The 17,460-nt window shown below is 44.8% G+C and overlaps 2 protein-coding genes across 3 annotated transcripts in view; both read right to left on the reverse strand.

The window, feature by feature from the left end:
• Nucleotides 1-1,260: 1,260 nt before the first annotated feature.
• Nucleotides 1,261-16,696, reverse strand: LOC133140459 (ras association domain-containing protein 2-like). Of its 2 annotated transcripts, none has more exons than XM_061260441.1 (10): nucleotides 16,383-16,696; nucleotides 11,064-11,146; nucleotides 10,068-10,143; nucleotides 9,456-9,607; nucleotides 6,759-6,850; nucleotides 5,972-6,117; nucleotides 5,457-5,610; nucleotides 4,432-4,553; nucleotides 3,716-3,813; nucleotides 1,261-2,973 (listed from the first exon to the last, which is right to left on the reverse strand). In XM_061260441.1, the coding sequence occupies exons 2-10, from the start codon at nucleotides 11,114-11,116 to the stop codon at nucleotides 2,904-2,906; spliced, it is 963 nt and encodes a 320-aa protein (XP_061116425.1). In that variant the 5' UTR covers nucleotides 11,117-11,146; nucleotides 16,383-16,696; the 3' UTR covers nucleotides 1,261-2,903. The 2 variants fall into 2 exon arrangements, with proteins under 2 accessions (XP_061116425.1, XP_061116424.1); XM_061260440.1 differs by lacking the exon at nucleotides 16,383-16,696 and adding an exon at nucleotides 12,396-13,010.
• The window catches only part of LOC133139980 (solute carrier family 23 member 2-like), a 45,889-nt gene continuing 39,607 nt past the window's right edge, over nucleotides 11,179-17,460 (reverse strand). The window contains exon 17 of the mRNA XM_061259471.1: nucleotides 11,179-11,346. Within this exon, the coding sequence (XP_061115455.1) occupies nucleotides 11,179-11,346 (168 nt within the window). The remainder of the gene's footprint in view (nucleotides 11,347-17,460) is intronic.

The raw sequence follows: 17,460 nt of genomic DNA on the forward strand, positions 1-17,460 counted from the left end.
AATATAGGGCATCAGACATACAGTAGCCGAAATAGGATTAATTACACGTATCCGTGTTTGTGTGTATATAATAAAATGTGCAAATTAACCCAACATGTTTACATATAGTCACCTCCCTGATTACTGACACCCTTAATAAAGAAGAGCAAAGAAGCAGAATAAAATGATAATAACTATGCTCAAAAACACAGGGGAAACTATATTATTTAATTCCAATAAAATATCAGATTTTTAAAAACAAGTAATCATTTTATTTCCAGGAAACATTCCCATTTTCAGTACTCTGCATCCTCTTATCACAGGGATACATTTATAATTTGTATAATATCTACACATATTTAGACCAGCAGTTATTACCACGATGCCTAACAAGTTATCTCAGACAGTACTCAGTGTGTTTTATCTTACAGATTACAGAGAAGTAACCGCATGCAACAGTTGCAAAATTAACTAATACAAGTCATCCCAGAGGAGTTATTTTCTTCTTTCTGATAAAAGAGTGAATTTACCTGTTTTTTTTGTTAGAGATACACAGGAGTCACGGTTTGTGAAGGAGTTGGAGGTTGCTGGGAGAGTGGCTGACTTGTGTCTTCAGTGGGTGTGAGCTGAGCGGTGTTGTTCCTCTGAGGTTGTGGATGGTCTGATGATCACCAGTCAGATGAGGGCTTGAGGTGCTTTGCGTCCTGTTTTAGCCTCAGTGATCCATAATACCCCACACTGAACACCCACACCTCCCCATTGGCTAGACACTGTAAACACTGGTACGGGGATATCGTTTCACAGTCACCACAGAGGATTAATGAGAAACTAAGGTTTTAATGTTCCAAACTTCAGCTAAAACCAGGGTGACAATTACTTCTGAGAAAATGACACACTTGCTATCACTCTCACACCAATAGAAACTGTCCATCAGTTACACCTGCAGCAAAGGTCTTTAATAATTATAATCACTGTAAAAAAAATCTAATTAAGAATATTCCCTTTTTAATTCCCTTTTAAAAGAGCCGACACATTTGCTGTTTCCTGAGGAAAATGCAAAGGGGACTCTTACATATCAGATGTAAATGTCTCACAATGTAACTCTTAGAACTATAGCCATACAAAGAGGAATAATACAATCAAAGGCACACACACGAACACACACAAGTAGATGCATCTGAAACCATACATTCTGACGGGCAGACAAACTTATAAAAGAGCAAAACAACACGGTGTTCCCAACGCGTCATCAGCTCACTTCACAATCCATTGCAAAGCAACTCCTTCACAGAAAAGCTTTATTTGTGCTACAGATTTTTTAAAAACCTGCTGTGCTTCACTGGGTAGAGACGAAATAGACATTCCAATAAATCAGGCTTCAAAATCCACAGGACACAAACAAACTGAGGAGTTGGGTGTTATGTTGGCAGAATTCAGCACAGATAACATCATTTACATTTCAATTCTGTGTACCAGTGGTGTAAGTTTAAATACAATCCATTCATATAATGATTCAATTAAGTATTTAAGAAAAAGTCATTAGAAACATGTGTTGATTAAATTCAATATTAAAAGAAACTACAGGAAGAAAATTAAAAATAAAACCATCCCCTTCAAAAGTGACCATCATTTTAAATTCTACTGTATACTCTAATCTCTCCACTGACAGCAACAGTTTGCTAAGACGTGTGAGGAGGTCTAATAACTAGTCGGTTCACTTCTTAGCTGTGCCAAGAGTGTAAGTGTACCTGTGTACATTTATCGTTACCAATATTATTTACATTTGTATGTCAAATGACCAATGTCAAAACACTGATGTTTGCATTGTACGTCACTGCCAGTTAAGAGTGTTTCCTGAGAGTGTTACTGACACAACTACAGTTCTGCTCCCAAATTCTGCTCCCAATTTTCAGCTAGATGTAGCTAGAAGTTACATTTTCTTTGACAGATAGTTAGCCAGACCAGTTAGCCAGTAATAACTAAGTGTTTGAGAATCTAGGGGACTGTGTTGTGTGAAAAAGAAATGGGGAATTTCTAATAAAAAAGAAAGAAAATAATCTAATGTTTTCTAAATCAATATCTGGTGGTGGCAGTTAGCTGTGCTACACATAAGACATAAGTCACAACTGCTAATTTCCACAAATAAAATCCCTTTACAAAGTACAAGGGGCTCCATAAATGGACGGATTCTACTTTTTGACTTCCTTTGAAGCTGCAGGCAGAGGAAGGTGACAGGCGACTCAGAAAGCTGAAAAGCAGGCACGTCTTAAAAACCGCAAGTGCGACGGGAACACCCGGCTTCCCCTCGGAAGACAAGCGTGCCAGAGAGTTCAGAGTACAGGAGGAGAACGCCGGATGTCACATCACAATCTCCCAGGTTCCCTGGGACACGTGTCATTTCTTATTCCCTGTTTCCCGAGCAGGTATTCCCAGAAGGGCGTGGTCTGTGTGGCCGAATGGCAGCAGGAAGGAAAATCTGGTGGTCCGCCTTCCCAGACATCCAGCGAGGTCATCAATGACCTGAGCTCACGTCAAACAAAATAAGTCTTCACTTATAATTACCTGATCAACCAATAAGTCAGAAGTAGATCGGACAGTTCATATTGTGGAATGTGCTTTGTATTCTTTGCTTGAAGAGTTTTCTTCTTTGTTTTTGGCTGGGCTGACTCATGTTACCATGTATGTTTACAGGAAAAGTGCCATAGGAAAATTGCAACCCTTAGGTCCACAAATGGTCTCTATACTGTTATTATTGCTCTTTTTTTAGGCAATGCCACTGCAGTTCCTCGGAGCGTTCGGAAGAGTCGAGGGGGGGTGGAGCTGGGAGGAATGGAATTACCGGCTTTCTACTGGAATTATTGTGATGGCAGGAAGTGATGAAGGAAAAAGCACGGAGGGGTCAGGGGCGGGGGGGTGGGTGGGGGTCACATACAGGTAGGCCCCTCCGGCAGACACTGTAGCTTCTTCTTAATCAAACCGCGGAGAGAGATGTACCTGAGAGAAGAGACGGGGGAGACGGGGGACCACAGAATATCATGTAGGTATTTCATAGCAGCCTCACAGAGAAATGACACGTGCAGCAGCACAATGCAGAAATGGTGACCAGCTGCCCAACTGATGCTGCAGTCTAAATGTTTGTCTCCGCCTGGTGGACAGAAATGGTTCTACACCTTCTTTAGAATGACGAGTAACTAATTAAAAGGCCCTCAGGGGTGCGGAAATTAGATTTAGTTCCATTATTCCTAAATAGATTTAAGGATAAAGGAGGCCATGTCAGCACACGTCTGTGAGAAGGCTGAATTATAGGCCAGAAGGAGGGGAGCAGAAACACATTGTCTTTGCTATAACAGTTATAAGACGGCATTTATTGAGTCTGTATGAGGGGTTTTCGATCTTATATGAAAAGGGCCAGTAATTTTGTTTTAGCTCAGCACTGGATACCCGATTCTACTCATCAAGGTTTTTATTGAAGACCATGATTAGTTAACCTAGTTGAATCATGTCATAGTGCTAGGCAAAAACAAAAACCCACACTGGCTTTTTGTATAAGATTGGACACCCCCTTGTACATACTAATGAAGTATTGGATGTTGCATGAAATATGTTTGATATGTTTGAAATTGTTACATAATGTAGGAGTAATATATCTAAAACTAGATTTTGCCTGTCAAAAGCACATTCATACATGAATCCAAATAGCACGGTGAAAGGGGATTATAATATTGGTTGGCTGTACCTGGTCCTGAGTTTTTGGACCTCCCTGTCCTCTTCTTCCTTTAGTTTTGTGATGAAACTCTGAAGCACGGGCATCTCAAACTTTATATACTGCGCCACCTGGTGGAGGGAAGCGGAAGTGTCAAATTGAGACAGTGCATTTACAGGAAATGTGACAAGCATCCCGATTGGCTTGTGCATTCTCACACCTTCACCAACCTGCCATTAGTCACTGCACTCTGAAACACTGCCTACTTGCTCTTATGTTATCTTAGTTCAAAAAAACAAAACACACTGACTCAAACATGGCTGATTCCGATCTGCGCTACCACACTGAAATCAAGACGTGTTAAAAGCAACACATAACGTGTCATTTTTTAACGCACCTCCATCTCCGACGCTTTCAACAAAAAAGTTTGTGTTTTAAAAAGTCTCCCTTTGTAACAATACGAAGGTCGTAACTGACACAAAAATGTGTTGAACATAACACAAAAATAGGAACACAAAAAGTGCGTTGGATATTATCAGAGTGCACATCGTGCTGACTGTGTTCGCCCCTTGTTTATACCCGTGAAGGCCGTCAGACATGTAGGGGAGAAGACAGGGGTGCAGTATGCTGCACGACTCACTGTGAGGTGCCTGTGGTGACTCAGTGTACCGTAAGACTGCTGCAGCGCTGTTTAACGCTGAGGAAGGGGCGGGGCGAATGGCCTGAGGAGCAGGCAGAAAGGGGCTTACGTCGTAGGTGACCTCCTCTCCCAGGTCCTGCTCCATGAGAAAGATCCTGCTGACCTGCTCGCACGGGCCCTGCAGCACGCGCAGCACCAGGGGGTGGTCGGAGCGCTTAAGCTGCACGCGTTCTGAAACACACACACGTACGCACACAGTGTAACTGCGTTCTCATGTCCTGCACTTGAGCAGTGCACCGGTAGGTCTATCAAACAATATGCAGAATAGACATTGGCATCTTACTGTTGCAGCAGGAAACATTATGGGCATACAGCGACTGCCTATAATGCGTTAATGACATGCATTAATGCAGGAGACCGAGCAATATTTTGCTAGTCGCTTTGCTCACACACATATGTGCACATGCACGAACACACATACACACGCACGAGAGCATACACACATATGCGCACACACACATACACACACACAGACGCATATGGGCTTGTGAACATGCACAAATGCAGACACACATACACATGTGCACATGCAGACACACACATGTGCGTGCACACATACATAGACACAAAGACACGTATGGGCTTGTGCACACGCACACACATATGTGCACGTGCAGACACACATATGCAGGCACACATACACACATACACACGCAAGAGAGCATACACACATATGCGCATATGCACACACACACATGCGCACACACATACACACACACACAGACGCATATGGGCTTGTGCACATGCACAAACATGCACACACGCAGACACACATACACACATGTGCACATGCAAACAGACACATATGCGTGCACACATACATAGACACAAAGACACGCATGGCCTTGTGCAGACACACGTGGACACACACACACACACACACACACACATACGGGCTTGTGCACACACACACACACACGTGCAGACACACATGTGCACGCACACACACACACACACACACACACGCAGACACACATGTGCACACACACACACACACACACACACACACATACGGGCTTGTGCACACACACACACGTGCAGACGCAGAGCGATGGCGTGGCAGTGGGCACCCACCCCCGCTGGTGTGCACGAGGTAGAGGGCGAAGTCGTCGGGGCTGTTCTCGATCTTAAACTTGTTGAGCAGCACGCGCAGAACCTGAGGCGTGGTCATGCAGCTGTTGATGCGCACGTTGGTCACCGAGCCGTAGGCCGGGGTAAACACTGCGGTCTGCGCGGGACAAACGCACGGCGTTAAAGGTGCAATGGGTCATTTCAGACTTCTCACGGTCAAGAGAGGAACTGCAACAACAAGCATGCTCGAACGCCCTTCTCTGTGAACGCGCTGACGTCGAAGCGCCATTGGCGGTGGCAATTAGAAACAATTTTCAACCAATGAGCTTGAATTACTGTACAGCTGTACGACGTTGAGGCACAGAGTGCCGACCCGTCAACCGCATATTTTGAAATGTATGTGGTTGTAATGTGTTTGAAATGAAAGGCAGTGTGTGTGTGTGTGTGTGTGAGAGAGAGAGTGTGTGTGTGTGCGTGTGTGTGCGTGCGTGCGTGTGTGTGTGTGGACGTGGCTGCACCTTGTGGTTGTAGAAGTGCCCGTTGATGGAGAATCTGTGACGTCTGATTTTGCGCTGCTCGCTCGCAGTCCGCCGCGTGCCTCTTCTCAAAACGCCAGCGTCGCTCTTCGTCCTCAGGAGCTGGGAGGAGCCCTCGTCCTCCTCCGCTGAAGGAAAGAGGGAGATGGCCACAGAGAGACGGAATAAATGCCAACTACTGAGAATGTAAATGGTTGGCATTTGTATAGCACCTTTATTCAAAGCGCTGTACTTACATTACATTACATTACATTATTGGCATTTGGCAGACGCTCTTATCCAGAGCGATGTACAGTTGATGAGACTAAGCAGGAGACAGTCCTTCCCTGGAGCAATGCAGAGTTAAGGGCCTTGCTCAAGGGCCCAACGGCTGTGCGGATCTTATTGTGGCTACACCGGGATTAGAACCACCGACCTTGTGTGTCCCAGTCATTTACCTTAACCACTACGCTACAGGCCGCCCTACTTCTCATTGATGGTTGTCATTCACCCTTTCACATACACACTCATACAACAATGGTGACTGGCTGCCATGCAAGGCACCAACCAGCTCGTCAGGAGCATTTGGGGGTTAGGCGTCTTGCTCAGGGACACTTCGACACACTCAGGGCGGGATCGAACCGGTAACCCTCCGACTGCCAGACGACTGCTCTTACCGCCTGAGCCAATGTCACCAAAAGTCCACAGTATGCTACATGTCTGTAGGATAAATGTTAACAGTTGTTTAAAGGAACATGATAGATATTTCTAGAAGTTCTTCATCGCTCACCCATTTGCTTTTCCATCTCAGTGCACTGCTCCGATTGGTCCTCAGCCTCGATCACCTCAATGGTGGGTAGGACTTGCTGGGTGCCCTCCTTACTGGAGACAAGTAGAAGGATTGTTTCATTTTAAAGCTTTAATTCGGTCAAACCTTTTAAATGTTCACACTAGAATGCATTGTTGACCTGAAGCACAGGAACAAATAAAATATACTCATAATTATCATCATAATTTGGGCCCGGTTTCTTCCGCAGCTGGGTCGTATAATCCGTTCTTCAGTCTACATAAAGTCTTCCTCTCACAGGGGCACTTGTAATGCAGCAATAACACACCCCCTCCTTGTGCTAACTGAATCATCCCACTTACCCACTTGAATACTAATAATGCGGTTTTGTGATAATTAATGACGTGAGCAGTGTCCATGACTTTTGACACACATTTATAAAATGTTATTTTGCATTGAAAAGAATATGTGAAATTGACATGAGTGGACTATGTTTTGTCAGCTTGAGATTTGTGGTATTTCATTAAATATTAACAGATACATTGTGACATGAACATAGTGAATTCATCAGAATAATGAATCAGAAATGGCCACTGGCACCCAGGAATATAAAACCTTCTCATCTTATTTTTAAATAAATCTAAAATATTCATAAACCTTCGTAAAATTAATATTGTAAACATTAGGCCAGGAAGAAATCAATGAGAACTGGTAACTGGAAAATATTGTCTTCTCGCCTCATAAAAAACTGCTTTCCTGCCATTTCCTTAATATTTCTCACTGGACTGGAACATCCTCTCCACAATATTAAGATCCAAGGAACAAGTGTCCATTGAAGTGAAAAAAGCACTGGGGATTATTTTTGGCTATTGGTGTCATCCTTTCCTTAGCCACGACTGTGCGATAAAGACTTGCAGCTATTGCTAAATGAATTACGTACACTTAAAGAAAATGCTTCCATATGTTTCCCAGAAAGGGTTTTTTATTCCTAGTTTCTGTCTAATCGTTTCAGAAAAAAGGCAGTCCTTTGTTGGAGTCCGCCAACTCAGGATTGGCCCCTCTTTATCAAATACATCACCATTTAATCACATCCAATTACCCCGTTATGTGTTCATCGAGGGCAACTCCGGAGACACCAAGCAGATTTTATCTCAATTACAGGCTCAAAACCTGCCTACTCAAAATAAATGACCGTAATAATACCCACAGTAGACGCTCAAGGATTCCACCTTAATCCAATATTGGAGGAAATTGGAACGGCCTAAATAACCAGTCTGTCCCTCCTCATGGCATTTCAAGCAATACCCAGGTTATTTGCTCAAACATAAAATCTAAAGTAAACAGGAATATATCCAAACATGTCTTTCTGTCTCCTTGTATGAACATACGGTATATTCATAGTAAAATGTGTTATAGCACACTACAGCCACAAGGTACGTTTATCAGCCTGAAAAAAGGGAAGACATTTCATTCGCATTACTCTTTGTCTGCTTGAGGTTGTTTTGTGAGATTAACGCTGATGAAGTATTGGAGCAATCTGCAGCAGTCAGCAGACCCTTCCCTTTCTTCGCGTGGAGATGTTCTTTTCCTCTCCCTCACCCAGCATCGCTGCACTGCCTGTGCCCACAGACCACGTGGTCCGGTGGAAAGATTTACTCTTTGTTCTTCAAGCACATAACCAGGCCACACTGATCTGCTCTGGTCTGCCGACTCTGCAATTTAAAGACTCAGGTTTCCCACAGGGGACTCTTTCCTCTAGTCTTTGTTGCAATTTTATGCTCAAAGCTTGTCCAATATTCAATGATTACACCTTAAAATGAAATATAGCCATACCCTTGTGACGGTTACAGTGATTTTTTTTTTTACTAAACTGAACATTTTCCTCACTCTTATTTAAATGATCTAATGCAACTGGAGGTAGAGGTGTGGAATGCGATCATATCAGGCACACTTAGGAGAATAGTAATGACCTGTCAGTGAGCACAAACGGTTCAGAGGACTGGTACACAAGGGGGGAGGGGAGCTTGGAGAATGATTTTCGAGGCGAGATTTCAGCCTGTTCTATTTCTAGCTCATGAGCCGTCACTGCTGAACAGAGTGTGAGCGTGTCTATGTAAGGAGCTCATGAGGAAACAAAGTGAATACAGAGTGTATGCACTCCAGGGGTCACTCTCTTTTTACAGTTCAGCTGTTTACCTCAGAACTGGTGCTTACAATAATGCGATTATTACAACTGTGAAATAATAAAACTAACTGATTCTTGTCTTAAGTTTACTAACAAAACACATTCCTTCAGTGATGCGCCCATTCCTACATCTGCCCGTGCATGTTTGGTATAACACGTACATCAATGCACAGTCATTTATTGACGACATCACACAGTAAGACTTTGCGTCATAGTTCCTGAGGGAATTGCAAAAGCACGTATGGTGTATTTCCTAATCAGTAGGAAGTTACGTATGTCACTATTGATGAGATCAACTGAGAATTCTTTTGAGAAACAGCAACCTTTTCTGAAAGCTTAATCTGTTCCTGTTGGCCCCACACAAATCCTATTGAAACTCCTACACAGCAAATGAGCGTGTTGGTAACTAGGAAATTGTGAACCTGACTGTCTTAGTCTTAGATTTCTTCTATACTTCAGTCATATAGGGGGCCGTCTCTGTGCGAATGAATTACGTCTATAGGGTGACCTCTGACCTTTGTGTGCCTAAATTGCAACCTGAATGCCAGGATGTGGAAGAAGGCGGGGGCTTTATTCGCTCGTTGTCATCCTGCATCTGCAATCGGATTGGTCGCTTCAATCCCCAGGAGATGTTGAGCAACCCTTCAACAATCAACTCCCCCTCCTCCTGTGTCAACAAGCACAACACAGCAACACCATCACAAGATAATACAGAGGCTAACAACTACTCAGTCAAGGCATAAGCTTCATGATAGTTCACAGAAATACGAGTTTGACACATACACAGTTAGACACACACACAGTCACACACACACAGACACACACAGTGTCACACACAGCAGAGGTCACGCCCACATAGATACGCTCCCCAGCACCCAGCCCAGTGCACACAGACACAGTTATTACCCCCTGGGGGGATGGTGAATTATTGAACAGAGACAGTTAGGGGTAAATTAAAGAGCACCTGATCCTGGCAGCACTATTCTAAAGACATTAGAATAAGAACATTAGAGAGAGAGAGAGAGAGAGAGAGAAAGGGTGATGGGGGAGAGAGAGACAGAAAGGGCAGGACGAACAGAGATGAATTAATGACTGTAATTAGGAACAAAGGGCAAGCTTTGTCTCACCTCTCTGTGTCTGAGCTGAAGGTTTTGTCCTTCATAGTACAAATTGTACGTCTTCAGTTGCATCAGCAGGGAGGTCCTACACGCACAAAGAGAAACATTACATTATTACATTTAACTTAATACACTCCGCTTAGCGTACGCTTTCATCCAAAGGGACGTAGAATAAGTGCAAACCGTCATTAGAACAACTACAGAACAGGTTGGATAAGGTACAATTCACAAAGAATCTGTGTACAGCCATGAATATCATGCACAGCCAGTGCACAGGGTGAATAGGCCAAGTCAGTAAGTAATAAGGTACCAAGCAACTACAGTACCAAGATAAATACAATTCCAACAGTCCTAGATTCAAATACAAAAGTACAACAAGAGGCTAAAAGATTGAGACATTGAGACAGGTGATACATAAATTATAATAGATTAGGACACTCCCGCAGAGGACTACATTTAAAGATAGAAACCACCAATATCCCATGATTCCCTCTGCTGTTCTCATTCTGCGCAATCATTTTTTTAGTTTTGTAAATCCAATTCAATATAAATTCATAGCGTGCGTGTGTATATATAGCTTATAACTTCAGATCAGCAGTACACAGAATTAAACCTGACAAAATGAAAGATTATTGAATTAATAATTAACTAATCGTGAAGAAAATATATCAATACAATACTGTTTTATTCATTTATACATCATTTCCATGCATAGCAGACACTCCTGACCACTGGAAAGAGAGCTGGATTTGTCTAAATTTAGAGGACATGAAATCTCCCATGAATACTCATAAATTATCCATAATCCATCCAACCGGAAAGCGAGCAGAACACAGAGGCAGGGCATGCCGACCAGCTTTACGGGTGAGTATTGTGGCCCCCGCTTTTAACGACATGGACAGATTGAGCCATCTGAAGCGGCTCGCGACAGGTTGAGTGACAGGGCCATTCTCAAACCCGTCCGCCGGCCCAGTGAGCGGGCGGGCTCCCTCGGTAAGGCCTTACTTGCTGATGAACTTGTTCTCGCCGATCTGAACACAGTCCTGTCCGTTGTCCATCCTCAGTCAGCCGGAACAACATGGGCAGGGCTGGGGGAGGGAGATGGACAGACACACGCTCATTAACTGGCACTCCCCATGGGCAGGGAGACGGATCGCGTCTCGCTTTCACAGCTGTGTCCCATGATGCCCCGTGACTCGGGCCGCGGCGAGGGAGACGCGGCGAGGGAGACGCGGCGAGGGAGACGCGGCGAGGGAGACGCGGCGTACGCACGGCCTCGAGGCCAGGGCTGCCGAGGCCAGAGAGCGTCTGCCGAACAGCGAGGAAATCGCCGCCGGGGAAGAGGAGAGGGAGGGAGAGGGCAAGCGCACGGAGCCTGAAACAGCTGAGTCACTCAGACACACAGTACAGGAAGCAGACACGGTCAGTTAACCCAGTACACACACACACACACAGAATCCCTCTGAGTACAGGAAATGGACACGGTCAGTTAACCCAGTACACACACACACACACACACACACACACACACAGAATCCCTCTGAATACAGGAAGCAGACACGGTCAGTTAACCCAGTACACACACACACACACACAGAATCCCTCTGAGTACAGGAAATGGACACGGTCAGTTAACCCAGTACACACACACACACACACACACACACACACACAGAATCCCTCTGAATACAGGAAACAGACACGGTCAGTTAACCCAGTACACACACACACAGAATCCCTCTGAATACAGGAAACACACGGTCAGTTAACCCAGTACACACACACACAGAATCCATCTGAGTACAGGAAACAGACACGGTCAGTTAATCCAGTGCAACTACAGTACACACACACACACAGAATCCATCTGACAGAGAGAGAGGGACATCTGTATGTCCCACTCAGGAGTCCACATACATGAATACACACACGCACACACACACAATACATTAAAACACACACACGTTAAAATACACGCACAAACACACATGCATGCACACACACACACACACACACACACACACAGATTCCATTCAGCAGTTGACCTGGGCCCCTGCCAGCTGTCTCCCCACCCCACAGAGCAGAGCTCTCCGGAAGCTTGAGCAGACAGAGGGACAGGTGTGGGGCATTTGGACTGCACACAGCCCCCCCTGTTAACACAGGCCTACTTAATGCTGCGCCGCTCGACGATACACGCCAAACAATGGTAAGACATCGTACCGAACAGGCCAGAAGGTTCGCTTTCAAGCGCCACTGAGAGTCTAGAAACTACCAAGGGAGTTTTTACCCCATGACCCTGAAGAAGGAAACAGGAAACAGCTCTGTCACTTCACTCACCACTCAAACGGTAATCCGCAGCAGTAGACCGACCGCCTCAGCGAAACGCAGACTGCCACCGCGGAGGTACAGAGCCGATGGCACAGACTCGGCCGGGGGAATAGGGGCGATATTGTGCCCGGGAGCGCGCTCAGGAGATGTGGTCCGAGGCCCGACCCTCCAGAAGAAGGATCCGTTTGTCAGCGTGAGGGCAAGAGCGACACGGAGGAGAAACTCGCCTCAGAAGGGTTCTTCCTCTTTCGACAGCTCACACCGGAAACACTGCCATTCTTTCACATTCATCTGCACTTCCTTTGCTCAACTGCGGCCTCGGCAGATACAGAGATGACACAACACAAACACACACACACACACACACACACACACACACACACACACATACACACACAAACACACAACACCTATACACAACACACAACACAAACACCCACACAACACAGACAAACACACATACACACACACACACGCAATCACACACACACATACACACAAACATGCACAGTCACATGTGCACAGGAAACATCTATCCACCCACACACATTAACCACACCGATATCGGCCCAATCTGAATGACTACCACACCCACCCAGAGTCACACAAACAAACCAACACACACCCACCCAAACAATCACGTGTGCACAAGAAACATTTATCCACCCACACGCATTCACCACACTGATATTGACCCAATTCTAATGACTACCACACCCACCCACACAGTCACACACCACGCGCATACCCACACACACAAGCACACCCACAGACACACACATACGCAAAGGATGCGTCGCCCCAGCCCATTTAAAGAGCACCATACACACATACACACGCAGTAATATCTGGTGCACTGAGAGCAGACTTCACATTAAGACAGAATGCCACTTCCACACTGCCTGTTTGCTCTACTTTGAGCGTCCCTAACTCTAGAGTGAGGTGGGTGAGAGGGCTGGGGGCTGGGAGTGACTCTGCAATAGCAATCATCCAGTCAGACCCGTCCCTGTTTACACACACCATTCAGCATACCCAGAAACAGGACCCACAACATGATGAAATATTAAAAACCAATCAGCCCACTACACCATACTGCACTATGAATATTTCACAACTGGAATTAAGTCCTGTTATGCACACACCCTGCTGAGCTGCACACTAAAATAATTAACCCTTTTATGACGGGCTGTTTGTTCTGAATCCAGGGCCACAACAAGGTCTTACAACCCCTTTTGTCCTTGTTGCAGAAATGGCCTCGCTGTTCTAGGAGAAGGTTAGCTCTCCTGTTAAGGCCAAATATTTGCAATGATAGAATGACTTTATAACTACGATAAAGACCAGTGTTACTGTTTGTGGAAATGGCTGCTTTCTTTATGAGGTGTCTCCCGATCCACGCCAGGTGACAGTTGATGGGGAGTCTTCCCTCGGGGTAGTTTCTTTTTATTATAAGCTGGAGAAGAGGACTTTGCAACTGCTCATTTTTGTAAACAGTAAGGACACATGGAAGGCATTTATGTTGAGAACAGAATATTAACAAGATGAATGACAAAGAAACTGTTAAGTTATAAAAGACATTGCAGCCCCACATTCAAGTTGTGCATTTACAGGTGAACTACGCACCACACATACACACACACACACACATACACACACATACACACATGCATGCACACATACATACACACACACACGCAAACACACACATGCACACGCATTCAGACACACACAAATTCTCACACACACACACATGCAAACACATTCACACACACGCACACGCATTCACACACACAAACATGCACACACATTCACACACACACACACACACACACATGCACAAGCATTCACACACACGGACACGCATTCACACAAACATACACACACACACACATGTACACGCATTCACACACACACACACGCGCACGCACGCACACATTCACACAGACACACACACACGCATTCACACACACACACACATATTCACACACACATACATACACACACACACAAATGCAGCAGCATATTCCTCACTCAATATCACACAAGCCAAGCATCCCAAACTATTTAACACACACACATCTGTACTGTAAACATATGTTTTGGTCTTCTGGAAAATAAGCTCATACATATGCATGTCATTGGCTGCATGTCCACAAACTTGCAGTCTTGCATAAATAAGCCCGGGCATTCCAGCTGAAATTACAGACGTGAAACAGTTTACAGGAAAGTGCCCCAGAAATAGACCCAGCCAGTGTCTCTGGAGTCCTGTTCTCCCTCATTGACCACAGCCACATCAGAGAGGGTTATGGGACTGGACTCGGGAAAGCCTCCCAGCTCACCCCGGCCACTGCCCCCTTTTCACCCCCACCCTCCCTCCCTCTTGCTGTTTATTTTCCCCCCTCTGTCCTTCACTTTATCCTCTGCCCAGTCTACACCAGTCTTAGACTCAGTCTTTTAGTCGCTTGTCCCCTTTCTCCCTGATTTTCTTTCATTCGCTAAAACACTGGCTCATCCATCTCTCCCTCATTTTAATCCCGACCACGACTTCCTGTAACTCTCACTTGGCCCTCAACCCTTCTCCCTTTCTCCCACTTTTAAGCACATGCAATCTCTCTCTCTCACACCCACACACACAAACACACTGTCTAGTATAAAGCCCTCAACCACTCTCCTCTCCTCTCCTCTCTCTCTCTCTCTCTCTCTCTCTCACACACACACGCTGTCTAGTATAAAGCCCTCAACCACTCTCCTCTCTCTCTCTTTCTCTCTCTCTCTCTCTCACACACACACACACACACACACACACACACACACACAAACACTAGCAATCTCTCTCTCTCCTGCCTTGCTCTAGCACTGTCCCTCGTCTTTCCATCACATTACACGTTACCTTAAAGCTGAATGGCCTTCTAATACTCCCCCAACGTCCCCTTCCTCTCCTGACTTTTTTAGCAGACTGGTCTGGCTATTGTTGCTATTGTCATGGATACCCTCAAAGCACTTAGTGACTGGCAGCCAACTCACAGTCACAGTGCCAAAAAAGAGTACACCACCACCCCCACGTAACCCTGTTTAAATTCACTAATAGGATTACACAATACATTATATTTCAGAAGAGTGATGCGTCATACCTGTAAATAAAACGTATAATTATCAATAGTAAGCTATATGTTTGTCATCGTGTTTCTTGTTGACTTTTACATGTACACAATACAACCAGAAATTAAATCAGTCATTCTTCCACAAATTAGATATCTCTCAAACAGTCCAGACTTTTAAAGCGCATACAGCACACTTTCACAGTCCTGTGAGGGAAAGAACGAAGTAACTACATTCACTAATCTTTATTTTTTTGTATTTTACAGCACTTAGAAGCAATAAACATGAAATGTGATGAGGTTTTGTTTGTTTTTGTCTCGCCTTGGATCGATCAAGTTTCGTAAACAATTCTCCCAGCACTCGGCTATCCAAAACAGTCGTACACATGAGCATGTCATAGTTGGATTTTTGTCAAGGGAAAGCCGAACTCGGAAAGATATCGAATAGAAACGTTAGGTAAAACGGCCAGACAATGTTCAAGCTAGACATTGCAGTATTTTATTACTTATCCCTTCCGAGTACCTACAAAACCGAATTGAAAGTTATTTATTTCTAGAAACAAAACAGAATTATCATGATAAACTATTTGATACAACTCGGCAATCAATGATCCAGTTACCAATAAATGCAAGCCTCTGAATGTGTATATCACACATAAAGCTAGCCTAGATATATTTATGAAGTATCGTACGCAATTATACAATCTATAATTCAATTAATAATAAATCCACTTTTAGATGGAAAACGAATTAGCCATCAGAAACTAGTTACTGATGGACACGCATATAGTCACGTGTATACTGGGGACAGGAAAGGAAGGACTGAAGCGCTAGTTTTGTTATCGCATGTTATCTCACTAGCCAGGCTAGCTAACTAGCAGTATTTTAAAAGGACACTTACTTTTTTTCTTCTTTTACCTTCGCGATCCTAAGCGATATGCACAAGGCAAGTACGAGTTGGTTTTGGGACACGCGTTTCAACTACGAATTGTTCTCTCCGTGGCTACTTCAGTATTCGGAGCTAGCTATCATGCTCTGGTTGAGGTCGATTCGGTTCGGCTCGGGTTTGTCCTCGCCGGCTTTCGGAAGCAGTCAAAGCGTCGGGGCGTGTAAACGTGGGGTCCCCCATCTGCTGTAGCGGGATCCTCGGCACCACGGCAGCCAATCGGCGTTTCGCATGGCACTCTTTTGTTCGTGCCGCCTTCCAACGGCAGCGTGGGGAACAGAAGGGGGAACCCCGCAAACAATGCAACAATGAACAATGCATGCACAACAATGTAAAGCCTAGCTTGCGTTGCTGTCGTTTCCTTAAGGGGTAGGTGACATAATACGGTCCTCTTCACCTGCCTTAAAATGGGCAAAATATGACGAATAATTTGTCTAACCATATTATTTTATCGTTTATTTATGCCATTAGTTATCCAGATTCCTTATTTGTGGTACATTGTAGGCCTATGTATGTCTTAGTAGGTTAGTGTGTTTGCCTGAGGAACACTGCAATGGGCTTTGCATTTGGTAAACGCAATTTCTCCGTCCCTCCGTGTTGTGTGAGTGTGTCTTTTGCTAAATGCCCAGTACTAATATTAAACCATGCATTATTTCCCTTCACCACGCTCTGTAATCCAATTATTTTCGGCAGTCACATCTGTTCAATGCAGTTGCCCCCCACTCTCTTGGGTCAGAGGATTTATTCCTGGTGTCATTTAATTGTGGCTGGTAGACTGTGTGGCTAGACACTACGGTAGGCAGAGTAATCCCTTCAGCACGCAGTCGCACACTGTAGAGTGTGAGTGTGTGTGTGAGTGTGTGTGTGTGTGTGTGTGTGTGTGTGGGGGTGAGTGTGAGTGTGTGTGTGTGTGTGTGTGTGTGTGTGTGTGTGGTGGTGGGGTGGGGGGGGGGTACTGTATCTTCAAAAATAATCCAGTACTGCAACTGCAGTAATAAATTCTCTCTTCTGTAAGAGCAGGAGAAATATAGCT

This window comes from Conger conger, chromosome 11 (genome assembly GCF_963514075.1).
Source record: "Conger conger chromosome 11, fConCon1.1, whole genome shotgun sequence".
In the NCBI taxonomy this organism is placed as follows: Eukaryota; Metazoa; Chordata; class Actinopteri; order Anguilliformes; family Congridae; genus Conger; species Conger conger.